General features: G+C 39.0%; 2 protein-coding genes across 3 annotated transcripts in view; both read right to left on the reverse strand.

Annotated features, from left to right (window-relative positions):
* Window positions 1–794: 794 nt before the first annotated feature.
* On the reverse strand, window positions 795–6,841 carry LOC130592811 (opsin-5-like). The gene is made up of 5 exons (XM_057397382.1): window positions 6,754–6,841; window positions 5,158–5,320; window positions 3,990–4,117; window positions 3,113–3,447; window positions 795–1,406 (listed from the first exon to the last, which is right to left on the reverse strand). Exons 1-5 carry the CDS (start codon window positions 6,839–6,841, stop codon window positions 795–797), a joined length of 1,326 nt encoding a protein of 441 aa, XP_057253365.1.
* An 18,050-nt stretch (window positions 6,842–24,891) lies between these two features.
* Window positions 24,892–27,785, reverse strand: part of TRAPPC8 (trafficking protein particle complex subunit 8) — a 49,769-nt gene continuing 46,875 nt past the window's right edge. For both annotated transcript variants that reach the window (XM_057397685.1, XM_057397683.1), the window contains one exon: window positions 24,892–25,946. In XM_057397685.1, the coding sequence (XP_057253668.1) occupies window positions 25,712–25,946 (235 nt within the window). In that variant the 3' untranslated portion in view covers window positions 24,892–25,711. The remainder of the gene's footprint in view (window positions 25,947–27,785) is intronic.

Below are 27,785 nucleotides of genomic sequence, written 5' to 3' on the forward strand. Positions count from 1 at the left end.
GGGAAATAAGAGACATGCCTATTCTTACTCTGCAGCATTGTCCTTGTAAGCCAAATTCAAGAATTCCTGGAAGATTGTGATCTTCATATAGGGTAGTTTTCACAGGTTTCGGTGGTTTGCACCAGCAGAGATTTTTCCCCTTATAAGGTATTTCTGGGCCAGACTTTCACCCTCTTAATTTCAAGTTCCTATTCAGGAAACTCAGAATAATAAATAATGTCCCAGGGCAAGTTCTAAAATTACATAAAAATGTAAACAAAACTTACATACTGTCTTGACTCACTAGAAATATTTTGATTTTATTCATGTGGAACAAGGTCAGAACCTGCCTGTTCATCTCAAAGCAAGGAACAAAGTGACCTATACCTCCCAGCAAATGCAACATATGCTGCCATTCAGCATCACTTGTTGGAAAACAGGCCTTTTATTCAGGATTTTTCTTTTCAGTTGCTGTAACAATCTAATCAACAGGAGCTTGCCCTTTTAAAACTCTATATTGAATTATTTCTTTTAACCAGACAGAATACAAGATGTACATAGTCTAGTAAGGGTAATAACACTTAATGAAGAACTTCTCAATGGTTAGTGTATTCTCTTGAAAACGGAGTAAAAAGATGTTATGAAATGCAGAGAGGATTTGTCTGACATAGTTCACCATGTGAACACAGCACAATGTTTGGCATAGAAAGAGTCATACAGCATTTATACCATGTCAATGCCATAGCACGTGTCCCATGAAAGAGTATGAGGAAAATATAAGAACAGCACTGCCAGAGGGCTTCATGCAAGGAGCTCTAGAGGTCTGTGAATGTATGACACACAGGTACTGCTTCCAAGGCAATCTCCAAGGAATCGATTTCAGTGCTTTTTCCTCCCGACACAACCAACTTTACTGACTTCCTATTGCTCTGTCTCACTTTTGCTTGGAGGTTGCTCTCCAAGGCCACAGTTTCTTGAGGAGGGCATTCCATATCACTTAGGCTTCCCTGGCAGCATTTTGGATAGCTTAGAAAGCATCTGAAACTATCGCTGCACTTTGCATGGGAGAAATAAGAACATTCTTCCACAATTGGCAGAGAATTACAAGTGGATTCGGTTTTGCCCTTAAAAGTTCTGTGGGTGGTGTTCATAGCTGATCTGTAATTCTGCGGGGCCTTGACAGAAAACCAGCTCCTGGTGAGCAACTGTTGAAGAACTGTGAAATCTTTGGCAATGGTCTTTCGGAAACTGGGCTTCAGGAGAAGATAGATAACTGGATTGTAGAGTGTGGAGGACTTTGCAAAGACAGCTGGCACAGCAAAGGCTAATGGAGGAATCTTATCTATTGATCCAAAAACCGCCCACATGGCAATGACTGCATAAGGGCTCCAGGCAGCAAAAAACCCAATGCAGACAGCAACACTCAGCTTGCAGAGAAAAGGACAAAACAGCAAGTTAAAATTTGCACACATAAAGAAAATAGCCAACAAAATAATATATTAATAAAAATACCATCTGATTGAACCCCTTTGTTAAAAGTCTCCCCCAAGTCTTCACGACAGCTCAGCTGCTCCCCAAATGTGCATTTTCTAGCAACTTAATTCTGTCTGAAACCTACTTCTACCTGAAACATTCAGAGAAAAAAGCCACACATCAACAGCAAGGAGAAAGGTTCATAAGTGAATATGACTTTCACACTGTGAAACGGTTTAACTACACAATTTCATTACATCTCTGTGTGATTGATTCAATTATCTCTATGCTGTACATGATGGACAGATGTCAGTTCTGGCCTTGGATTTCCGCCTATGAAGGTGATACCACCTAAGGCAGCAGCCACCTGTGCACCACTACACAATGAGATCTGGAGAGGACAACAGGCATGCTGGATTACAGCCAAGCCTTTCTGTAATTTCACTCTAAGCTTGAGCCCAGCATCCCTAATAAAAGTGAAGAAGAGTCATATTGCCTACTTTTAGCCTCAGCCCATAAACACGCAGCTACTAAAACTGCACTAACAGCAAAGTGTATAGAACACAAGGAAATCAAGCATAAAGTTGCGTGTCTGAACAGCGTGATGATGTGACTTAAAAAAATATGTTCAGGACTCATAAAAGAAAAATAAAAAAAAACAAAAAAAAACAACAACAAAACAAATGTTGCTATGGACACTATTCCAAAAGGCACTAAAGTAACTCATTACAGTTTATAGCAAGTACAGCCAAAGGTTTACAGTTCAAATCCCTTAGAGTTAACAAGAAGATTATTTTAATGAACTGTAATGGACTCTCAGTAATTATTTATTTTACCATGGAAGTAGAAAGACAGCTGAGAGATGTCTTTTCATAACTGCACATATGCATGGAAATTTCTAACACTGTTTCTTATCGAAGTGACCATCTAGTCCTGTGCTCTGCAGCAGTATGAAGAAAAGGGAATGACTTCTTCCCACATCTTGCAAGCCAGATTTTTATCATTTGTATTTCCACTCAAAGGTCTCACTGACAAGAAGAATCCCTATAGCCTTACTCATTCTACAGGGATGTGAGAAAAATCTGATCACAGGATACATAGTGTCTTCTATACATCCAGCACACATTATGACTGAGAATTTTAACGTAAATTATGTACTTTGCAAAATATAAATAATTTCATAACACGTAAAAATTTATGTAAGTGTAGGGATACAGTAACATAATAACTTCCCAAGGTGAGGCAAGAACTGTGATTCACCCTTGCTCTGCCTCTTAGCCTAGACAGGACTTTACTGTAGCTTGTGAACAAGATGATTTGGCATGAAGGAGCTTTCAAAAATCTTTTTAAAGTTTGCCCTTGTGTGTAGGCAAATCCTATATACAAAAACTTCTTCAAAATATCTCCTGAACAGGCAAATAAAAACAATTAAAAATGACAAAAAAAATTTCCCTGTCTGTCAATCAAGCACAAGGATAACGCTCCCACACCAAATGTGTCACCAAAACTGCACAAGACAATGCTGTTGTCCAAAATGAAAATGCATTAAGGACTAATTTTCTTTTCCATTCTTATTCCCTTCTCAGGAACTTTCATGGTCTTTAAATGGTGCTGCCCAGCTGTGCCAAAACCAGCTTGCCAAAGACTAACTTTCAAATACCTTGATAGTAATGGTTTGCACACTGCTCATCCTGGCAGGGCCGGAGACATGCTGTTCCACTGCTTTCCTGGATTCTTTCACAGTTACCAGAATAAGAGAGTAGGAAGTCACAATTACTCCGCAAGGGAGAACAAAACAGAAAACAAAGAGGACTAATGTGTAAGACATGGCCATGGCGTCTACATTGGTGGAACGCCAGTCAATGCAGCAGGCTGTGCCATATGGCTCTGCTCCATATTCTCCCCAGTGAGCTAAGGGAGAACAGGCAAAAACTGCTGCGTAAGTCCAAGCACAGGCTATCAAGATTTGTCCATGTTCTCTCTTGAACCTGTTCCCTAGAAGACACAAAATAATCAGTGAAGACCAGCATTGCTGACGTGTCTGAATGGAGTTTCCCATAAGCAGGCGACTGAGCAGTGTAAGTAAGTAGGTTAACTTTACTAGATGTTCAAAATACTATACCATATGGAAGGTTTGTAAGAAAAGGGCATGGTTTGCAACAATTTGCAAAAACATCAAGTAGCTGAATTTGCTGATACATCTAGAACACTTAGCACAACAGAAGACCTTATAAATACATATCAAAATGTACCACTAAGTTCTGAAAAACTTATTTTATTCAGGCTAGCTTTGGTTTCAGATCAGAACTCTTATTCCATGTTTCCAAATTATCAATCTGACTTAAAAGAGCTTATAAATAACCACCTGCATACACCTAACCCTACAGTTTATTTTCAGTGATCATAGAAATAAGAATTGTTTGACTGGATGTAAAAAGTCTCTTCTATAAAAATACTCTCTAGGATATACAACCTAAAAATAGCGGTCTATATATGTGTGAAAAAATCGAGTACATAAGACATAAATATTAGCTTACCATAAGGTGGAAAACAAATTTTGAGGCAGCAAACAGTGCTCAGTAATGTCAGTGTTGAGAGACTACAGATCCCAAACAGCACTCCACAAAATGCATAGAACAAGCAAATCTGTTTCCCATACAGCCACCTAGCAAACAGCCAAGAAAGTTAATTATTGTATGCAATGCTTCTTTCTTAAATGTAATGTTAAATTGTAGAAATAAAGTTGTAGCCTTAAAAATTCAATAAAACTGCGTGATAAAGTTATATTTTGGTCAATGATCAACTACAAAGGATATTCTCATTTGAAAAACAGCCACTAAAGTAATCATGATCTGCTTTATTTTTATGATTCACATTTAAGCTATTTTTATAAACCAAATTCTATCTTAATAAGAATCATTCTGAAAAGAAAAAAAAACAAAAATTCCTGTCATTAGTAGGCCTAGGTCATGAATTAATACCAAAATATTACCAACACCATCCTATCCCAAACCCTGCTGAACAACTAGTAAAAGCCAGTTCTGGTCTTCCTTCACCTTTCCTACCTATTTCTCTTCTTTCAAAGGCTTTCATACTGCCTGCATAGCACAAATACTATCTGAGGTCTAGTAATGAGCTCCTAAGCCTCCCTGATTTTAAAAGAAGATCACAACAAATAGATCTTGCATAATGATATAAAGCTGCATTCATGTGGATAGAGGGGAGAGAGTGTGGAAGGAAAGATGAAGCTCCACATTCAAAGTGCTGCCCCAAAAATTAATCCAGAACTCTACATTTCTACACACCATCACTACCACTACTTTTGGACATAATGAGTAAATTCAGGGTTTTCTTGATATAGTACTAAATTTCACTGTCCAGTTATGAAAGAAAGAAAATGAAGCATTTAACCATCACTTGAGTAATACTACCCACAAAGGATAAATGCAGTAGGAAGCGGATGTTTGAAATAAAGTCCTTTCAGCCCTGCAGAAATCAGAAAGATAATAACCTCAAATAGACATGAACACTAATTAACAACAGCAGCCCATAAATCTCCTGTTACTGAGCATGCTGCTTTCAATCCCTATAATTAATTCCCACTTTTATGACAAGCAAAGTGGCAGAGTAATTCAGTCTTCATTGCTGACACAGCCCCCCAAAGCCTGCAGAGGGTGTTAAATATCACGTGCATAGTGAACAAACCTGTGTGAAAGGCTGGAGGTTACAGCTAGAGGGTACAATGTCAGAGTCATGCCAAGGTCGCTGATGGCAAGATTAATAATTAAATATTCTGCTGGTTTCAATAAACTCCTTTTCTTGTTGGAGACATATAGGAGAATACTGTTCCCACACACGGAGCATATTCCTGCAGAGAAACATAGAATACGGAGAAAAAGTTATTGTCAGCCATCTGTGTTTTTTTCCCTGCAGAAAATAATGTGCTGTCATCATAGGTAGCATTCATCAGATAAACTTATCTCTCTCTTATATTTGCAGTTATTTCTTCCTTTAAACTACCAGTATCAAAACCTACAGTGGTTAAACAAACTTAGTCAAGAGTTAGGTGACCATCAGTTTAGAAGGTCAGACAACAATCAAAACCCAGAATTTTAGGCAGCCTTTCATAGATGCACAAGAACACTTTCAAACGTAAAAGTTTCAGAGGACAAGAGAATGCCGACTGAATGGGAGGGTCCCTTAAATAATGCAATGTGAAATCGAACTGTTGAAGAAAAACCAAGTGCTTTTGTGAACCTTACTGCCTGTTCTTGCATATCTTTGGAAAAAGCAGCACTTTGACTGAGGTAAACAAATTGCACAGAGCTCGCAAACCAACATTGGTTTTGGATTATGCCCATAAGAGAATATGCCTCATTTAATCATACTTGTGTAGGGAAAAAAAGGCATAATTTCCCAAATATTCTACAGATTATAATTCTTCATAAGGAAATGGCAGATTAGGAAGTAATGTTAGACAGTGATACAATTTCTTTCCATCACTGATCTCCTTAAACCCATTTAAGATATTTACAATTTAAAATCTTCTGGAGAGAGAAAAGATATTCCTGAATTCTACTCTTAGAAATGTGTAATAGTTTTGTCCCAAAGATTTTTTTTTCCCAAGACTTCAAAAAATAACAATAAAAAGACAGTAAAAGACAAAAATTTTGTTTAAATGATGATTTCCTTTTTTTTTTCCATATTTTGTATTTTTTTAACCTTTCAGTTACATTTCAGTCTGATTATCACTTGGTGTCTCTAAAATGAACGTTTCCTAAGTAGAATCAGGTTAGCTGAGATCAAGCAGCACAGATCATCAGACTACCAGAATATGCTCTCTTACTGCTCTGAGTAAGATTAATTTTAACTAGAACATAAAAGTTGTAGCCATATCAGACATATCAGTTATACTAAATATCATCAGTGGCTATATTACAGAAGAATTAATCAACTTTTCCTAGAAAAACCTCTATTTCATTTTGGGAGCTTATTTCCCACGGTGTCTGTTCTTGCCTGGATTACTAGCTCAAGTCCATATACAGTTTTCTAGCATTCATCAACTGACATTATAGTCACTCCAGGATCTGATTGTCTATATGGTCAAAGCCATCCCTTTTCACATGTTTCCACTGTGAAATTCCTGAAGGGAGAGATGGGAACAGGTTTTATCTGAAACAGGTTTTTTCCATTTTAAGAGTGTAATTTCTCTTTTAGAAAGAAACAAACTTTACTTTTACAGTCAAGTCTCCTTACCACTTCAGATACGGCCATACCTCTATATCATGAAATCACACTTACCAAAAACCATATAACATACTCCGACAAATATATCAGCTGTCTCCGTTATTTTCGACTGGAATGTTGCGTTTCCAAAAGATGGGCCCATCTGAAAAACAAAACAGGATGCAGCACAGCTTTACATGTTTAGCTTGAAGGCACCATGGGAAATGTCAAATTAAAAGAACCTGGAGAAATGAAGTAATCTTTGCAAACAGCTAGAGCACCCAATTCACACAGCACTTAAACCAACTGTGTTTTAGCTGACTGCTGTGCATCCACATTAAATAATAATCTCATAGCTGCATTTCTTTCCTGGAGTGTAATAAGCCACAGTATCTAAATTCAGCTTGTTCATCTTCCTTACACTTTCCTATAAGCTGCTTATTCTCCCAGTGGTCCATCACTTGTTTCTACACAAAAACCTCTTTGCTCAATTGCTATAATACAAGACACCCCCACTGAAACCAAAGGGGCTAAATGTTTGCTCACCAAGTGTTCACAAAGGAAAAAGTTCAAGACTCATGCAAAACATTACAGATAATTATATTTTAACCTTTATACCAATATTTGTTGCATTCATTAAGAAAAGCAGTAACAGCAAGATTCCACACGAAAAGACAGATCTAGCATTTTCCCAGTGGCCAGTGCTGCCAGCATGTGACTGCCCTCAAGAGACAGTAACAAAAATAGTGACAGGACATCCATCTACTTTTTTCATGAGGCAACCTATTCACAAACAAAGGCTGAGCTCATATCAGACGTTAGTGCTGGGGTTTCAATGCTCTCTCTTATCAAAGGCAAATTTCATATTTGTTAAAAGGAAAGATATTCTACTGTAGAGAGCACAGTTCTTCAGCTTATCATGAGCTCTGGAAAGCTACTTTAGATCCTGATTTTCCAAAGCAGTCTGTTGCCTTGTCAGAGGTTGACTTTCTTGGGGTTTACCTGTGTTGTTCTTTGAATGAATTTTGGAGAATCAAATCCCATGCTGAGAAAAAACAAGTTTTATTCCAAGTGCCCAGTGCTGGCTGGATGTAGGCGGAGGAGCATTTAAGCCAGAGCTTCCATATTTCATGAGATTCATTCAGAAATGACAAAACTGGACTGATATCCCTGGTATACGCAGTGTCCCTCATCAAGAAAGCATCCAACCCTACTCTTAACTTAGCTTTGATGAGAGTAGCCCCCACTTCCCTCAGTAGATAAGAAAGCTCTCACTCAGAAATGCCAAGATGTTTTTTTGTTTTCACTGATAATATGGCTCTTGCTTTTCTCATTTACTTTTCCCCTGCTCCAGTAATATCACACTTTTCACCTGCCACTGAAAATCTCTTAAATGAAAGTCACTTCAAGGTCGTTGTAGCCTATTTCACTCTAAGAAATTAATACAAACAATAATTCATCTTTACGCGCAAAGCATTTGTGATAATTGGTAGTTACTATTTTACTTCAAATCAGGCTACTGCCATCAACATATGACTACAGAAGAACTACAAGTAGAAAAATTTCCAAATGCACTTTCAGTAATAATTTTATTTTTATACTAAAGAAGTATTACATTCAGACTTGTATGAAGCTTTTTCAAAAAACCCATTTCAAAATGGGTTCTGAACTCTCTTCAATCACCTCTATCTATTAAACACAAGACATAAAGCCAAACTATTCTGCTCCAGTTAAAAAAATGTCAGAAATCTCATTTTTTTATAAAGAAAGGTTTACTTCTTAGTATCTCTGACCCAAAAGAATGAGCCAACAGAAGATACACACTTCAACTTTGATGATTTCATAGTGCATGAAAGTCCCGAAATAAGTAGCACAAAAGAAGCTGTTACCAACAAACATGGGATTGTTTTCTTCTTCTGCTACAGCCATGCTTGTGAAGACTTTGGAAGTCATCATACCGACTGCTGTAGAACTGTATTAGACAACAATTACCCGTTCACATGGATGAATAAAAATTTCTGTATACAGATTTCTACTCTGTCTTTTTGCTCACTCCCATTGCCATTTCAGTATGTAGGTGGGCTGGTTCTGCATGCACATGCGAGGTCCTATCATTGCTCAGCTTTATGGCAAATTCTTTTGGAAATTAATTTAGTTTTCACTCTGGTTATAGAAAGTCATATTTTTTGAGCACAGGACTGCAATCATGCGCATCTCCGACATCATGTCATTCCACTATCTATAAATAACAATTGCTGGAAGGACTAATTAGAAGTCAAAGAGCATTGTGCCTTGTGTGCAGAATCTTATCCACGAATGCACAAGGGCTTGTTCTGCAAGAAAAAACAAGGATACATTTCAAAAGTTCTAATATCAATAAATTACCTTGAATTACTCTTTTTTTTTTAATGCTGAATGTCAGATAATAAGCTTCTATTTGTCCTTCTAACCACATTAAAGGCATCCACATGAATCAAATACATTATGATGCGAAAAGTTGTACAAAGAGAATGACAACCTATATGCTTGCAATGAGGCATATCAGGAGAAATCCCTAAGCCCCAGTGTAGCAGTACTGCTACATATGCACCATACTACAGAAAGGGAGAACAGCTTGAAAGAAGAGGGCAATTTTAAGTAGATCTGTTGAATTTAATAAATAAGAACAGAATAAAATAGAGAAGAAAAAAAACTCAAAAATAAAACCAACCCAAACCCCCAAAACAAACCCGCTGTCTACATTGCTAAGACCAGAGTAAGTATTTCTACATTTCCACCCCCAAAAATCAAAACAAATTTTCCACCAAGCTTCTCTGTACTGAGAATTTATCCCAGATTCAGAGATACAAGTGACCACATAAGAGACCTCTCCTAAACAACCTCTCATAATAGACTAATGGAGGTCACAACATGATCACCATCTGACATAAGATATTGTACTTCACAACATTGAAGCAATCACGTAAGCTTGACCTAAAACACAAGGTCCAGCACAAGCCTTAGGAAGCCACTCAGAAGGCTAGCTGGGGAAGGAGGAGATGAAGCTTTAGTTCTGTCATTTGTCTTACCCAAATTTCCAAACACAATTCCCACATCGGCACAAAAGTACAAAAAATAAGTCACTCTTAACCTTTCCTTGACAATTTAAATAGAATGAACTCCAGAGGTTTAAGACAGAGGCTGTTGCCTTCCACCTTCTACAACAGACCAATCCATTATCTAGAACTTATTGAGATCATCACCATCTCTTAGGAGCTTTGGGTCCACCAGCCTTTGTTTTCAATATGTCCGATAGTGCTGCCTTATTATTAAACTCTACACTCTAAATTTTCTTGAGGAAACGCTTGATCAAAATCTTGCAAATTCAGAAAAGCACGGAATCTGAGCCCTTACCTCTGCCAGGAACATTGATGGATGTGGAGTACATTTCAAGAAGCATTCTTCTGGAAATGCAGCGTTATCTACAGACTGTTTAGGAACTTATCCCATTATTTTCCAGGCCAAACTGGATGGGGCTTTGAGCAACCTCGTCTAGCGGAAGGTGTCCCTGCTCATGGCAGGGGTGGTGGAACTAGATGATCTTTAAGGTCCCTTCCAACCCAAACCATGCAATGGTTCTATAAATCTATGTTGGAACAGTCTGTCCTTGGTTTCCAAAATTAGAATGTTTTCAGCCTTTCAATTTCTCTATAACCAAAGAAAGACTGATTTACAGATTCAGTTAATCTAGGCACACTATAAAGAAGCATATTACTATATTGTTGAATAAATGAAGTAAATAACCAGGTCTTATTGTAACTTTATTATTTGCAAACAAGTAAGCTGAATGTGCAAAAGCTCAGAACAACTAAACACTGTGAGTTGCTGCAGAATTTTATTCTGTCAGCACTGTTTCTCCAGGAGAGATCAAATCAAACTGAAGAAAGGGAAAAGGCAGTAGCTACATGTATAGGGCTGAGGTGATCAAGGCACTGAAGAAGGTGGCTGACAAAGTTGCTTGCTACAGATAGTAGAAATATTGCGCCTCCTTACGACCCTGAAAGAGTAATCCAAGCTGCACATCAGGTCTTGCTATTATGGTCTGTTACATATATTAAGCTATTTTCTTCTCATTAATTTTTTTCCTCACATTTACACTTAGAATAGTGTACACTTATCTTCTTCATAAGACTTTATGTAACCGCACCTTTTGCTCCACTATCAGTTCTTTCCCATTGCACATGCATCTTTGCTTAACAGCACTGCTCTTTCAAAACCTCGGGATATCTGTCCCACTACAGCTGAACTAGCAAGTTGTCATGATTTAACCCCAGCTCTCAACTAAGTGCCAACCAGCTGAAACCAAGACACAAGCCTGACACCTCTTTTGCTGTTGTCACTATGGCTTAGGCAGAAAGTCATATCAAGGCAACAATAAACTATTATCTTTTCATTTACAAGACGGTAGCTGGAAATACATCCAGTGTAGCCAATTTCCTACCTCACTGCTGCTCTGTCTGGTCTGACACAATGTATGCCCTAGATTTACAAAGCATCCAAGATTTCATTTACATCTTTACTTTTATTTTTTACCCTAACCCTTTTATGTCATAAACCACGTTAGCATCCTAAATGGGGCTAGTTTAGACCAATACTTTCACCCACCCGCACTGTGAATCAAGCCAAGCTTGCATTTCTTATGGGAGTGACAAGTTTATACTTCACACTGCAGTTTCTGAAGTACTCCTTCAGGGCTATACCCCCTGTTTTGTAACAGTGTTGGTCACTGAAACCTGACACCCAGTTACAGTTTCTTAAATTTATCCTTAATTTCAACTTTATTAGTTTTCAACTCTGGATGAGGTATAGTGCAATCTCATTCTGTTTCAGTGCAATTCAGTTTTGGCAGGTGAGGGCAGCAAAGACTTCTTCAGACTTCCAATGCTTATCCGTTTTTCCCAGCATATGAATAAAACACTAAGTAAGTTTGGCAAATCTACTCCAGACTCAGATTCAAATAATTTGTGTTCAAAGCCTGTAAAAGGAACTATTTGTTAAAGAATAAACAAGTACAGTTAAACAGATCTCAGATCAACCCAGCCAGTAAGCACCGATTCCAGTGAGGTTTTACCATTTACCCTTTGAAACAATACACAGAGAAAAAGAGCGCAGAAGTGTTTACCTGGAAGCCCTACTCTTGCCACACTTCAGGCACTGCGGCAGCAATGTGGAGAGGCAGGATGTTTGGAAGGACAATTTCAAACTCCTGTCATTAGACTGTGTTAGCCTGGACTGGCAAAGATTTTGTGTTCCTTTCCCTCTGGCCGTTACTGTAATGAATTAAAAACAGAAAAAACACACCCTTGTCTTATTCTATGAATAAAAAAACACAAATTTCAAAGAACATTTTATACTAATAACTCTAGATAATAAATGGGAAAACCCATTTTGGTTGAATCAGTCCCTGTGTTTTTCCTTCACTTCTTTGGTACGTTAACCTCACTAAGCAGAATGTTTAGCTCAAATTTGTTTTGTTTGAAGATATCTACAACTTACGAAGTTAGGCCCATAAAAATGTTTCTAGCTCATTAGTTGCAGATAAGCATTAGGCACTCTCTTGTGGAAACGAGAATCAGAATGCCTATACTTGGGAAAAATATCCCACTAAAACTGGACAGTAAAACAACTTCCTTCAAGTATCATCTGAGCTAACATGCCAAGTTCCCCAGATTTTGCTTTTGGCATTTATACAGTGTTATGAGAACACTTAATGAAAATCTTAGGCAGCAAAGTGTGTTTCTGCTTCCATGTGAGCGTGTGATTCTACCTTAAAACACACTGCATTCATTCTGTCTATGAGAGTGCAGGCACTAAGCTTGGTCGCAGTGTCTGTCAGTAAGTGCATTCCCTTGTAATTGCAGCAATGTCAGACCACTCTTCCTGATCTGAATCACTAACAAAAGCAAAGTCAAAACGTAGGACGCGCTGCGCCCTCGTGTTGTCATCCTTTTAAAAAAATGACCAGGAATACACAGCACTTTTGAGGATGCCAGGGAGCAGGAACTGCCAACTCTACATAGGCAAAATTCTAGTCTGGGAGTTAGTTACCTTCAGCCAAATCCTCTTTTCATTTTACAGTTTTTACACTGTATCCATACCGTCTCTTTGTGCACTATAAAATCCTTGTTACACTGGCATTGCTCCTTACCCAGGCACAAATTCAGGAAAAGGTCTGCTTGCTTCTTTTATTCTGATTGTAAAAACTGGAATCTCTCTGCAGCCATCGGTGGCTTTGGAAATGGGTAGTTTTATAGACGTTCCACTCTTTCATCAGATTTTTTTTCCCTTATGTGTAACAAAGATCATTAAAAGACACAGCGGGTTATAAATGTTAGTACCTCATGCACTGATCTATTTGCCATCCCTCTCAGCAGTCACACTGCTGACAGATAAACACTGTGCAGAGCTCAGAGAACAGGCAAAACAGGTGCCAATGGCCCAACCAAACAAGGCCATTTTCTCTGAACAGCAAGCCTTTTGGGCTGTTTTTGTCTAAATGAGAATTTAACAACTCACACTCACAGTCGGACTGCTTTTCCCTTCTATACCCATCACATCCCATGAGTTACTCTATGCCACCACTACCAGTGAGACAAAACTCTGCAGTCGACAATCTCCTCTTCTTTACCCAAATGAAATATAAAGGGCATGACGATATCCAAATCACCCTGTTTACTAACTGTGCACACTACACCTAGCTGCCTCTGCATACTGTTCTATCAGGGCTGGGAAAGCTCCTGAAGTGTGAGAGATAGGAAGCACCACAAGAACACCTAACTGTTCTCAACAGGCATCTGGTACAGTCCCTCTACAGTTGCAAAAGACATCATTTGAAGGCACTTGCAGAAAGCACAAATTAATCATGAAGCAGGCCCAGCTCAGTGGTCCATAACCTCAAACCAGCAAATCAGTTCACAAATAATGGCTCTCTAGAAGTTTCCTTGTCCTGGCTTTTTTCCCCACAGAAAGTAATGGTAACATTCCTTTGTTACAGCTTTTTGTGGCTGTGACATTATAGGACTTGCATCAAGTCACAGAAGAAAACCCGTAAGAACTCTTCTTTCATGACTTTCCTCCCAGGCAGCTCTAAGAGCTCCCAGATCATCTCCATGGCATCAGGCTTAGAGGCATTTGCTGCCTAAAGTAAATCCTTACTATATGGATTCTAATTGTGACTAAAGATAGCATTTCTTATGTTTCATATGGTATTTCTGAGGTCTTGCGGGACACTTGAAAAGCTGCTTCAAGGTTTTTCTCACTAATGGCAGTTTCTGGAGCTCTAAGAGGCTCTTGAGACTTCAGTGATTCTATGTACAATACCATAGGGAAACTCTACAGGGTGCTAAAGGAAATCTGCCACAGACCTATATTGAACCACATAAATACATTTTCAGCAAAGTTAATGCCATCTAGATTATATCTCCTCCCAGGTATTTCCATACCTATTCCTTGAAGAATTACTTCCTCAGTTTTGTGGGAAGAGGAGGATGGTGAAACAAAGGAGGGAATAACTTAACATTGGGTTTTATCTCCTCAACAGATGACTTTAGCCACCTCAGCTAATTCTCCTTTATATAGCAGTTTCTTTCCTCACTCTTGTTTTACAAGCTGGTTTCTTTCCCAGAATGAGTACTTTTACATTCCCTAACCTAAAGAAGAAAAACTGCTCACAGAACACCCTTCTTGTGTCCTGAGCCTGGCTGAGGCTGAGTAGCTGGAACTCGCAGGGTTTGAGGCAGTCAGGGAGGGGGGGAGAAGGAAAAAAGAAGAAGAGGTACTCACTCAGATCCAGTCCTGGTGCGCAGATCCCCTAACAATCACTAAACCCCACAAGTGTCAGCACCCAAAGCGTTTCCCTCCTGGCTGCCACCCTCAAGGCTGGGGAGCTGGGCAGCCCCCACCACGGCACCTACTGCTTTGTGCTGCTCACCCCATGCCCTCTTTCCACCCCGTACCCCCCTTTCACTCCCCATGCATCCCCTGACCTTGGCGAGGTGAAGCTTGGGTGCAGCACTGCCACCGAGTGAGGCAGCACACGAAGTCCTCCGAGTTGCTGCGAGAGGAAGAAAACAGCATTCAGCTGGCTGAGCAAAAGCTGGCCAATTACAGCTGCCTGAGGTCCCAGCTTCTCCCAGACTGATGGGACCCTTTGCTTCTATATCCACACAATGTGACACACACACAACACAGAGCTGTAGCTGTTTGTGTCTCACTGCGAAAAATCTCAGCCCTGGACTCCACAGCACTGGGGTAAAAATAACAAAACAAACCAAAACAAACCCCTTTATCTTCACCATAAAAACTGGTGTATTCTCAGTACTTTTTAAAAGCCCATCCCTGAAAATCTCCTGTACACAGGGAGGTGAAGAGGCAGCCTAGCTGTTTAAAATAACCAAGGCAGATCTAAAGAACGCTTACTTCAGATTTTGACTCTCCCAATTGATACAAAGAGCTCTGGTACTCCCACACCTCAGGACCATTGCAGTGGAACTGGGGCTGCTCCACAGCTTCAGCAGGGACCCAGGTCTCCACAAACACTTGAGCAGAAGTACACCAGGCTATGTTAGAGTCAAACTCTTCTCACCTTCCCAGGCTCCATAGGATGCCATCATGTACAATACAAGACAGCTATAGAAGTAATGCACACACATCTACATCTGACAGCTGGATTTGTCACACAATCAGCACAAGCCAAACCCAAGGTGTCTCTGCAAATAAAAATTGCCCTCAAAACAGCAATGCATAGCCCTGAGGCCATGGCAGTGGAGAGTGCCATTGGTTTTCTACTTTGCAGACCATGAAGTCATCATAGACCCAACACTGTTGTATGTCTGGCAGTTTCATTAAACTGAGCATAACTGACCTCACGCTTATTAGCCCAGGTATATTTATGAATTTGCCTTTCCCCTTTGTAATTAATATTTGTTAGCTTTTTCTATGGAAGGATATCCACACTCAAAGCCATTGGTTATCCCTCTTGGGCGTTTCACTTTTGGCTTTTAAAATCCATGAGAGTGAAGACCCTTTTATTCACTGGGGTTGTAGCTTCCTTTCTAGATCAAGTAAGACAACACAAGATATGTAAGATATTTTACAGTCAAATCCAATTAATTTTTAGTCTATTTATGTTCAGGAGGACATTATTGGAGCAGTCTTTTACCTGAGTTATTGTACTTTCACTAGCAGAGTATGTGTCTCTGCCAAATGCAGCAAATGAAGAGACATTTGGTGTCCGAAGCGATGATTTTCAGATGTAAATTAAGTCGACTAAGTAAATGTCAATTCATTACTCAAGATAATGATTAAGAAACCAATACTGTACTTACTCTCTTTGAGGTATCTCATTGATCCTAAAGTCAGGGATCTGAATTATCACTTCTAGACTTTTCTCCTGTGCCCCAACTGCACTCATAAAACGAAAGATACCAATTTGGAATAAAAATTACAGTTTGATTAAACAACAGATTTGTCTATTTTATTATTTATGCTCAGAATATGTTATTTTTTGTGCTTTGTTATATTCTTGCACAATTTTTCCTATGAAAGACCTTGGTTGCAGCAAGGTTTCTTTTCCTCAAAGAAACTTACAAATACTGTGGCTGATTTTTTCAGAGAGCCTCATCTGTTTACAAAATTGCATCCCCAAACAACATGAAGAAAAGCAGCCTAAGCTAGTGAAAGATTAAAAGTACTTGACTACAGTTGCTTTTAATCTCAGCCTCTGCCTTGTACATTGAGTAAAACAAGTGTTGTTAGGATTGTTTTATCACTTAAAGCATGGATTGGAACCATGATTAAAAAAAAACCCAACAAAAATGAAGAATTACGAGCAGAAAAACATCCCATAAAAATATTGGGGAAAGAAAGTTGCTGGAGGGAAGGGAATGATGATGTCTGCTTATTAGTCCAAAACCAAAAGATTTTTATTCTGGTTTTATTCAGATATCTCTCTCCTGGACTTCGACAAAATTTGAACCCAAAAGAAGCTGGGTATTTATGTCCTTGCTACTTAAAGAAATATGACAAACTTAATTTCATAAACACAGAGACTCTACTAATGAGTAGCATCCAGTGTCAAACCATAGTAGTGTGTCAAACAGTTGGGTTTGTATTCTTCATGCATAAAAGCAGCATTTTGAAATCAAGACATTGACTTTTTTCCCCTCAGGCAAAAGCCAGTACCCACTGTGGTGCTTTCAATGTTGGATCTATTCCTTGTTTCAGTCTCTTTGGAAATGCTACATTGGTCAATGCATCCACATATAGCTACTCCATAAGTAACACTGTGCTGAAATTGTATTATCAATCATTCTTAAGTAGCCATACCTGACTAAACACTCCTGACAAGAACAATTACCTGTTTAACAAACTTAACTGTCTACAGCAGCCTGTAGGATTTTTACTAAGGTAGTTGATGCAGGGCATTCATAATGAGCAGGACCAAATACCCTTGCAGAGACAATTCCACTTACTAAACTGCTCTAATTGAGAATATGGAAAGCACAGTCCACTTTTTATTTACCACCAGACAGCATGGGAACATAGCTCTTTCAGCAAGCAGGGGGTTCTGGCCCCTGTCCCATCTGCTCCTTAGGATGCTAAAGCTGATATGTTGGTCCCACAGCTGTTTCTGAGATTGTTTCATGTGGTCAATGAAGGAGCAGCCTCTTGAGCTCTTGTTCCCATACCCTTCTTCCACAGCTACTGGGCACTGAAGGGCTTCCAAAGGCTAGCACCTCCCCATCAGGCAGTGTCCTCACTCACACTGAGGCGCATGGGACTGACAGTTCAGGCAAACCATCAGCTCACATAAAGGTTGTTGATTCAAACCCACACTTAAATTTACAAGTTTTTATTGTAAAGATTCTTTTCAAGACCAGAAAAGGAAGGCAACAAAGCTGCTCCTTCACAAATGCCCCTCATTTCCGCCAACACCTAGCAGCCAAAGCAAGGAAGACAATGGCCGCACAGTGAAGGTTTCCATTACATATGCACCTTTCCACTGTCATCCTAATGCATGCATTCTCATTTGTTTTGTGTAACAGAAGATAGCCCGTGCAAAGACCTTCACCAAAAGGGGTTTGAACATCCCGTTTTTAATGGGAATTTCTCAATGCTAAGAAAATGAATGTATTTTCATGGCAATCTTCATCCATGTCCAAGTTTCACATCCTAGAAAGGGCATTGTAAAATGCTAAAAATGCCTACCAAGTCTTCAGAAAAATCCTAGCCAGTAGTGACTATGTTCAAAGCATGCTGAAAAAAACCTATAGTATTGCATTGGACAGAAGGAAACTGTTCTGAGGAGTATGTTCAGCACCCTTTCATGTTCTCCGAACTCTGGCTTGCAGAGGGAAATAAAAATCTTACTTGATAGGAAAAGATGTAGGACAAGCAACAATAAAATATTGCTGATCTCACTGTACTCTTTTATGGCTCTGTTATTGAAATACTTCTACATATTAATCTAAACATATACATTTTTAACTGGCATTTCAGTAAGTTAACAATGTCATTCAATTAGGATGTTTCTGCTCTAATTTGCATCTATAAAAATAGTTACATTTGTTAGTGTTTTTACTGTAGCTGAGGACACAACTCATCCAGAAGGCTTAGAACTCATTTGACCTACAGATGAAGAGAGTGACTTTGAAAAGCAGCCAGAAACACAACATGAACCTCAAAGGCAGTGACATCTCCACTTTGTGGTCTGGATAATAGAAACTGTGATCTTTAAGGACAGATGTTAAGATGGAGAATGGTATTAGCTGTGATTTCTGAGCCTTTAACTTGACTGATACATTCAATTAGTTCTGTCACAGTAGGAAAACTTTCTGGGGCAGTCTTCCTTAATCAGCCTCCCACCATTCCTCATAAGCAGAGCTCTGAGCTGCCACTGTCCTTTCCTTCCTCAGCAGCTCCCTATGGCATTGCAATAGGGATGATCCTTTTCATTTATTTTGTTTAAAAACTTGTCTTATGGCAGCAGAGCTTTTGGCACACTGAAGTATTTCCCTGACACCATGAGAGCTAGCAGTGCACATTACAAAAAGCTGAGAGTCTCAAATTGTCATCTGGCCCCAAGAGCTCAAGCTTTAGCTGCAACAGCAAATGTCACTAATACAACTCAGTGTCAGCAACTACAGGAAGCGGAGCCCATGTCCCACGCACATTCTTGTCTCCCATCTGGCACGCCCTGACAATAGCATCTGCAGGGGGAGGTGGGGAAAGCTGGCACATCACCCAATGGCCTCTTCACAAGGGTAGGAAGGAAGAAAGAAACATTTTGCCTGTGAACTTCAAAAAGTATTTATATTCTTGGTCAGAAGCATCTGTTACTTTCACCTGCAACCTCCTCAACATACAGAAATACCCCCTTCATCCTAGGGCTTCAAGATACCTAGGGATCATAAGGCACCTGTTTAAAGACTATCACTAAGTTACTCCATTGTCCTGGAGAAAACAGGGTAAGGAACTATGCCACAATTATCATGAGAAAAACACCACAGCTGTTCTAAAAGAGGAATACCCAAAAGAATAACGCTTGCAAGCATCAGCTGAACTGATTTAGTAGACTGCTATAGTCTATAAGCAACATTTTAAAGCCATGTTAATTTTTCATTTGTTTTCCAGCTACCACTAAAGCAATTAGCAGGACTCATTAGCCAAGTGACATTTTACAAATTAATGATTTACTCCTGTGAACTGACAGAAATGCATAGTCAATCAATCTTGACTTAAATGGGATCAGGAAATCACTCAGTCCTGGAATATGTTTAATCAGCATTCATGGATTTTAAAAAAAAACAACAGAAGTGTTGAAAAAATTATGTTCCAGCCTAGATTTTACTCTACAGAATTAATTTTGTCCATGAAATTATTCAAGGGTAATTCTGAAAAGACAGCAAACATTAAGATTTCAAGTGACTGAAATAGCAACAATGCACATATGAAGGCAGGCTGAAGTTCCCTCCATGGGTTTCCATTACTGTAGACATCTTTATATTTTAATATACTCAGAAATAATCCCTTGTCTCACTGGAGTAAGTGAAAAACATCCTGGAATCCCTACTGTACCCACCGCAATTCAGAGAGCTGACTTTTGATACATGGGCTACATGACACTTTAGTGTAGACAGCTGTACATCACAGTAGATAGAAGATGAATTAGAAGATGAGATTTAAAGTTAAATCTTTTGAGTGAATTTGGACTTGTGGCTTTATATTTTATGATGATCTTTGGGAAGAGAGTTGAAGAGAAATTCTTTCCATATTAATGTGAGCATAGTTGTGATTGCTTGGGGGAGTGGAATTATGTGGTACAATCTCACTGGCAGGGTGACTGCTTTCAGTAAGGCATCAGTACTTGTTTCTTACAACTGAAGAGTAACATAAATGTTAATTTTGTTTAGTCAATGGAAGGAAAACTTACTTTAGATCAATACGAAAGCATTGGTATATTACTGAGGTTCCTCTCATTACGTAGCTATTGGGACCTCAGTTTAAATAATGAAAACAATTTCCTTTTTCCTTTTCACCATATTATTTAGACACTATCGCCCTCCTCAAGGCATAGGTATTTTCTTCTCCCTTTTTAGCACTTTGACAATGTTTCTCACAACCTAAACCAACTTATTATATTTATCTCTTTGTCTATGCACAGTTTATGCTATACATAAATGGCTCTGTATTACACATAGAGTATCTTTGGTAACAGCTCAAAAAACAGCTATGCAGTGGGACCCACACAGGCTGTGGATATTAGTATTGTTTCTACTGAACTGGAACTCTTGTCAACAGATATAAACACTAAATAATTCTATTTCTTATATTGGCATCTTGGGCATTTCTTCTGGAGCAGCACATGATATAAGTAACTACTTAAGAACAGTTACTTCAAAACCATGTTCTGCTACTGAACTTTGCAAAGGGCTAACTCAACTGCACTTTGATTCCATGTTTCAAGAAAGTATTAGGAAGTGATATACTAAGAACTTTTCCCAAATATCAAGAAATTGTACGTACAGTTTGGGGACCATCCCTGCCCAGAAGGAAGACATGTAATTCCAGAAGAAGTCCCAAGCTACTTAGTAAGCAAAGCCAGGACTAAAGTCTTAGAAAGTGTATTAACCAAGCAAGAAACACATAATGCTCATAATTACAGAAAAGCTGATGTTTCAAGGCACAGTTCACTGGAGAATTTGTATCTCAGCAATAACTAGTCACTGTCAAAACTGAAAGTGAATTGGTTGACCAAGGGACCCCACAGTCTTAAAGCAGAAGGCCTAGACCTCCTGGTCCCTCCAATTAGCCAACTCCTACAGCTGTCTGTCACACAGAGGTTGACTGAGAGACTCATAGATTCCATGGTCTCTCCTGTAGCTGGCTTGGACCTCTTGGCACCTGCAGTACCCAGCTCTGAAGAAAAGAAAATGATGTCCACTTACTGATGAGACAGAAGAACAGACATTTAGAAGTAGATCGCACTAGATGGCAGCAGTGTTCAACTCGTTTCATTTGAAGACAAATGTAGCCCCCTATACTCTGCAATGCGATTTCAATGTCTTTCCCATGGCACTTAAGACAGGAATTCAATACTGAAGACAGCATAAATAAATACCACAAAGCTGTTGAAAAAGTGCTGTGAACACAGTAGACAGCAGAATCAAGCAATCTTCCAACTTCTGACTACTGTAAGAAGTAAACAGCATGTTTAAACAGGATGAAAATAAACATTATAGGTGATTCTGTTGTGATTTAAACTTTAAAGCAAAGATTATTTTTCCTGTTTTGATGCACAGAAGAGTTTAGTTTACAAGATAAGGTGACAAGTTCTGAAAACTCCACAGGTACAGCAGCATAACCAGTCCTTCTGAAGAATTTGAAGACTAAAGTACACAATTCAAGGGCAATACAGCATTCAGTACGATTTATACTATTTCTGAGAAGGCAGATGGGATTGACGCTTCAGATTACAAATGGCACAAGATCTTGCTGTAACATCACAGTCATCTCCTATAATAGTAAGAGGGAATCAAAGAAATCTCCCTCCAGGTAAATGTAACTGAAGCACAAAATGGGGCTGTTTTGTCAAGCTTACCTAGGAGTTTCTGGGCATTCCTGCTGCTATACTAGTGGCCAGCCTGATCGTATGAGAATCACTTAAAGCACCCTTTGCTTGCCCAAAAACACAGTTAAAGATTTCATCTCTCTCAGCAACCACCAACTAGGATAACTCCATAATTTGCAACCGAGAGCCCAAACAACAAATTCAACGGAGCTTCAAAATGCACGCAGACTTTTACACACTTTTTGCAAACAGGTATTGCCTCTTGTCTCCTGAGGCTGTCCCTTGGGCTGCTCTGCTGTTTCTTCCTTCTTGCCTGGTTTCCAACCAGAAAAGTGCTATCTTTCTTCCCAGTTTCTCTAAACTTCCCCTTCCTTTTCAGTACTCCTGCCAAGCTTGCATGCTTTCATGAGGTTGCCTGAATGACAGCAAACCTCTTTTTAAACGCCAAATTTTGGTCCTCTTGGTTCAAAGCAGCAGCAATCGAGTTCATTCCCTTGGTAATCATTCTGCCTACAGGCATCATATGGACATGATCTTGTTTCCCATTACAGCGAAGGACCTCAGTTTTCACTTGGAAAGCTCTATCCAACTGTGCTCACTCCTCTCTTCCTCCTTTCCCTCCCAGTGGCCGAGTTTCCTATTGCTCTTTCACGAGACTACTCCACACCTGTTCCCTCTGTGCACTTCCTGCATTCCCTCTTCCACTCTTTACGGCATGCAGCTTTGTCATAGTGTCACTACACACAAGGCTGAGAGCAACTTAAGCTGAATTTTTGTCCCAGGCACCTATCCTGTTACCCCAGGTGGCATTCTTCTCTTAATAGTCTTAAGCAGCTTTCTAAGTACTTTGGAGATGACCATTCATACAAGCAGCACACCACTAGATACTGAAGTCACACATACTAATAAATGTACGCAAGTTCTGTAACCAAACCACATGGAGTATTAGGCATCCTACTTTAAAAATATGAAAACTAAACAAGGAAGATTATTTTGCTGATCTGTGGGAGAGAGTTAGAATTCAGGTTGGCTGAACTACTAAAGAAAGTAGAAGTAGCACAAATAAACATCTTGAATTACATTTATTACATAAAATGGACTCGAGTATTAGAAACTTAAATGATAGGAAGTGTAGAAGTCAGCTGCAGACCGACAGATCGTCTCATTCTCAAACTATACCTTTAGAAACTTTGCATGCTTTCTGTATCACATCTACAGCCTACTGAAGATACTATAAATCCTATTACTCCAGATTTGTGTTGCACAAGATACTCTCCCAGTGAAGCATTTCACCAATTTTCAGCAAAGCAGCCTAGAACCACCTGAATTCCCACAGCACAGGATGGAGCAGTGCATGCCCTGAAGTATCAAAGTGATGACAGAATTTACCTCATTTCAGGAGCAAGTTTATTGGTGACTGAGCTCAAATAAAAAGCTTACTTTTATTTTCTTAGTCTACTAATGTATGGAATTATTTCTGTGGTTTATAAAAAATACAAGGTTAAATTATTCCCAAATCCTCCATCATGCACAGAATTTCACTGAAGAGAAAGCAAGTTTGGTTTGTTCAAGCGTGTTGGTTTGGGGGTATTTTTAGGTATGCGATACTCTGTCTATAGCATAACCAGTTGGCTTATTTGTAGGGTTGACAGCCTACACTGCTGAGCTTCGCAGAACTCTTTGGGAACACTTAGTATCTGTACCATCTAACCTCATGTCTAGATACACAGACATAGAAACACATCTCAAAACTGCACGCTGAAGAGGCTGCTATTTTTAGCCATGCTGAATAAAACATAACTTCAACTGTTCTAGCCTCCAGCCACATCATTAGCTCACCATAATCCTATAAGCATTCTCAGAAACATGAAGAAGGTTTCATCTAGACACAGTGTTTCCTTGAAGCCAAGCTACATAATGTGTGTTATCACAGGTTTTTACATACATTAGCAATAATGGACATGCCAAGCATTGGTTTACTTAATATGAAAGTTAGGATCACTGACAAGTGATCCCATCAACAGGATAGCACAGTCTGGTAGTTTCTGCAGTTAGTCAAGCCTTCAGCAAGCCTGCTCTTTACAGCAGCACAACTTCAAAATCACAGGAGATACCATTTCTTATCAGTTTCTTCTGATAGACTGAAAATCAGTTAACTTTCTAACCCGTATCTCACAGAACTCTTGTGGAAACACCCTCTATGAGAATAATGTGACTTATGCCACTCGAGTATTTGAGGAAGTCTTAAAAATACACTAATTGTTACTTAGAAGAGTGGCCTACAGCTGGACAGCTGAATAGCATCAATAATGACTTTTCTTTCTCTAAAAGAGTGTCAAGACAGAAAAAGGGCTGATGACATAGCATAAGGTCATAATGCCATGAATCATTTAGAAAGGTCAGCCGTCCAATCTGCCCAAAAAGCAGAAAACTCAACCCCTGAAGCAACATAATCATTGTTAGATAATACTCAAGTATTCCATTACTTTATCAACCTGATCCAGAGTCACAGTGAATACAACTATGAAAGGTCACATGCTGTGAAGCGGTTTTAAGACTCTTCAAGAAGTCTTAAGTCCTGGAGACAGTCACACAGTAGTGCTGAACATGAGTAAAACTGGAAAATTCACCTAAAATGGTAGATGTGCTGTTTCATAAGCCAGTGTTGTCCTATGAAAGTATTTCCTTCAGCCACAAGAAACCCGAGGCTTGTGTCAGTCTGCTCTAGGTGCTCAGTATTCCTTGTACTCAGCTAACCCATCCTAAACCATAACTCCTAACTTACCTGGATGGCTGTGCTCAGTTGCTTCACACAGCCTGCCCTACATTTAGCTGCTGTTACTCAAATTAACAATCCCCAGCATGCAGCAAGTAATCAAGAGTTTCCAGACATCTGAATTCTGCACTGTACCTGGGAATGGGATTCCAAAGGCAAATACAGCAGCCACTACATGTTTCAGTGTACACCCAACACAACATATGGCAGCACAACAGGAGCTTCACATGAGCAGAGACCACAATGAAGACAGTGCAGGATATATACACAGTACCAACACCTGTAGGTAGCTACAGCTGTATAGGAAATAAAAAAGGCCACATGTCCATACAGTGAATATGGTGTATGTTTTATTCTATTTACAGTACATTTGTTATAAATATAATACATTTCTTGAAAATCTTGAGTAGATTTTTTTAAACAGATCAATTGTTATAGTTACATAATAAAGTACGTGACAACTTCAGTGATGATCTCATGGTTGTGAAATAGTGCATTCTGTGTTGAGATGAATGGGAAAATACTCAAACTGGTTGAAGAAATCATTGTGGGTTTTTTTTTTTAAACACCTTAGGTGGACGTGTATATAAACCTTTAAAGGTCACTGGTTTCCATAAACATGAAAACTTAAAACAAAATCTGGAACTAAAGAACTGAGAAACAGAAGTGGATTTGAGCGACCTTCTTGAGCTTCACAGTAAGGTTGGGATTTATCATGACTAATGGCTTCAGACAGGAAAAAGCCAATGAGGGTTTCTTCCTGAGCCATATCCTAATACAGCCACAAATATTAAACACACCATGCTGGAAGTTGTAACAGCAGTTAAGCTGCATTTCTGACAGGGCATATGACATACAAATAAGTTCAGACCTCGAGTTAGAGTATTTTGTGTTATGAATACCTTAATTACCAGAGAAGAAATACATTATAAAAGGATAAACTTATTTTCAGTCCAACGTGCATTGCATTGAGAAACAAATCGACAAGTCGCCCAAATATTTTGCTATTTCCTTTCCTACGCAATCTTTAGTAACAAGTTAGATGTTTGAGGTGCTATTTCCAAAAACTGCAGCAAAATGTCAACCAGCAATATAAGAAAAGAATCCCATTTATTTTGTCTTTTAGCGTGATTTTTTTCAGAAAGTGGTCAGACATTATTGATAATAATCAGTGCAGGCATGGAGTTCTGCTGACTCGTTTCAAACAAAGTAACTTGGTCCACTAGCTTGGCAAATACTCTGGGAGTTCCAAGATTATAGACACCTGTATGAACAAAGCAAGCTTTCAGCTGCAAGCTATAGACCTCCTGGCTTTTAAGTTGAAGCTTGTACTGTGTTTGCCCAAGCCATGTAAAAGATCCATGGATTTCTAGTGCTTCTGGGCTGAAAAAGAAGGATACAACATTATTTCTTTGCACTTGAAACATGTATTGCCAGTTTACATGATTCCCTCCAAATTCAAGTTTTCCCAAGATTTCAGAAACTACTGTGTGTCCACCACCTCCCCCCACTTCCCCCCTCCCCTTACAGAGATAGGCTTGTTTCTGAAAACTTCAGAAGTCAGGAACTGGGAAATGAAGCTACTACTTTGGCAGGCTCTGAATGTGAGAGTGCCCACTGCCATTTGTCTTAGGAATTGCCACGTCTTTTTGACTGCTTGCCTACAATAATTTCCCTTAAGTCAATGCCTTCCCCAAATGCATGGTGCTGTGTTTCACACATCCTCCCTAGTCTTTATCTCTAAGAGATTAAAGTTTTTCTATAGCACGACAAAGCCAGACTTTGAAAGGATAACAGTAGCAATCATAGGTATAGACAGAATTGTGCTTAACATTCTATCAAGATTCTAAATGCAACTTCAAAAAAGAAGTCTATATGCCCCTTTTTCCCTTTCCTATTATATCCACACACACCCATCTGTACAAGGATTTACATGCTCTGAGACAGAGTACCTAAGTTATCCCTGTGTACCTTTATGGATCCTATGTCCACCCAATTTAACTCTGGGTCCTTACTTCTTACCAAATACGTCTTAATGTTCCCACGCTTAACACTCGTTACAGCAGCTCTCCCCTTGGTTCAGATGAATCAGTATAGATACTTAAAGTATTTCTTTGATTCCTAATACAGTGTATACTACATACAGAACATCAATTATACATGTATGTTTATTGATAAATTCCAGCGTACTCCCAGCTTTCTACAGAACCATCAGATACACTAACAATAGACACAGTAACAAAACCCAAACTGTCACAGTTTTAGGAATTCCTACATAAGGCATTCTTAGGCCTCTCCCTTGAGCTACAGTTAAATCAGCATGCATGTCACACACAGAGTCAGCATAGACAGACACTGCTTTAGACACACCGCATTAGTAACTGGGGGGGGGGGGGGTGTACTTGTTTTTAAACACATTTCAAGGCACAACTAACTACACTATCCTTCCAAAGACATGTTTTAACAGTACTATTACAAGACATGATCATCTCCTAAAAAATATCAGTTCAGTGAATAGATTCCTAATGTTAACTGAGAACCAAAACATACTTAAGCCTTCTATTCTCTATTTCTCAATGTGTGTATTAGGCCCTGGGCTTTTAATTTCTTACTTGCATGAATGGACTGCTGGCAAAAAGCCAATGTTTCCCATGACCAAGTGTACCTCAATTCCTCACAATCTGTCTTCACAATCCCCCTAGAATACTCAGTCAAGAATCCTACAGTCTATTTTGTGGTAAGCATACCAAGTAGCATGATGGAATTGTCCCCTGAATTACATGAGTTAAATTGCCTTGTTTTAACAGAAGTGGAAGAAATAACAACGGTATCTCATGGTTCTCAATTCTCTCCTACAGAAATCCTTAGTAAAACTCTTAAAAGCAATTCACGAAATATTTCCTCAGTGCTAATATTTCTGCACATAATACTACAAATACTACTAAGCAAACAGCCAGGCATTAAGAATCAGCTGATAAACCTACAGGAATTCTTAAAAATACCTAAGGTTATATGACATTTTATACTATGCCAAATTGCAGGAGGAAGGACTTGAACTTCAAAAGTAGTTTTCTACAAGTTACTTTACATATAAAAATGAAACCCCAACAACATAATTTTAACAAAGTAAGGTTGCTGAAGCCCATATTTCACTAGTTCAAAAGCATTTCTGCTTTTTTAGAAAAAAAACTGCAGAGTTAAACTACTCAGAAATCACAATTC

This window comes from Pezoporus wallicus, unplaced genomic scaffold (genome assembly GCF_028554395.1).
Source record: "Pezoporus wallicus isolate ANWC-B61680 ecotype Strahan unplaced genomic scaffold, APGP_CSIRO_Pwel_v1 contig_227, whole genome shotgun sequence".
In the NCBI taxonomy this organism is placed as follows: Eukaryota; Metazoa; Chordata; class Aves; order Psittaciformes; family Psittacidae; genus Pezoporus; species Pezoporus wallicus.

Excerpts from the sequence above, each read along its gene's own strand:
- LOC130592811 (XM_057397382.1), bottom strand. The coding sequence starts at position 6,841 with ATGGGCCCATCTTTTGGAAACGCAACATTCCAGTCGAAAATAACGGAG. Across the intron at positions 5,321-6,753 it reads AGTATGTTATATGGTTTTTG|GAATATGCTCCGTGTGTGGG; the intron begins GTAAGTGTGATT and ends GTTTCTCTGCAG. Across the intron at positions 4,118-5,157 it reads ACCTCCAGCCTTTCACACAG|GTGGCTGTATGGGAAACAGA; the intron begins GTTTGTTCACTA and ends GCTGTTTGCTAG.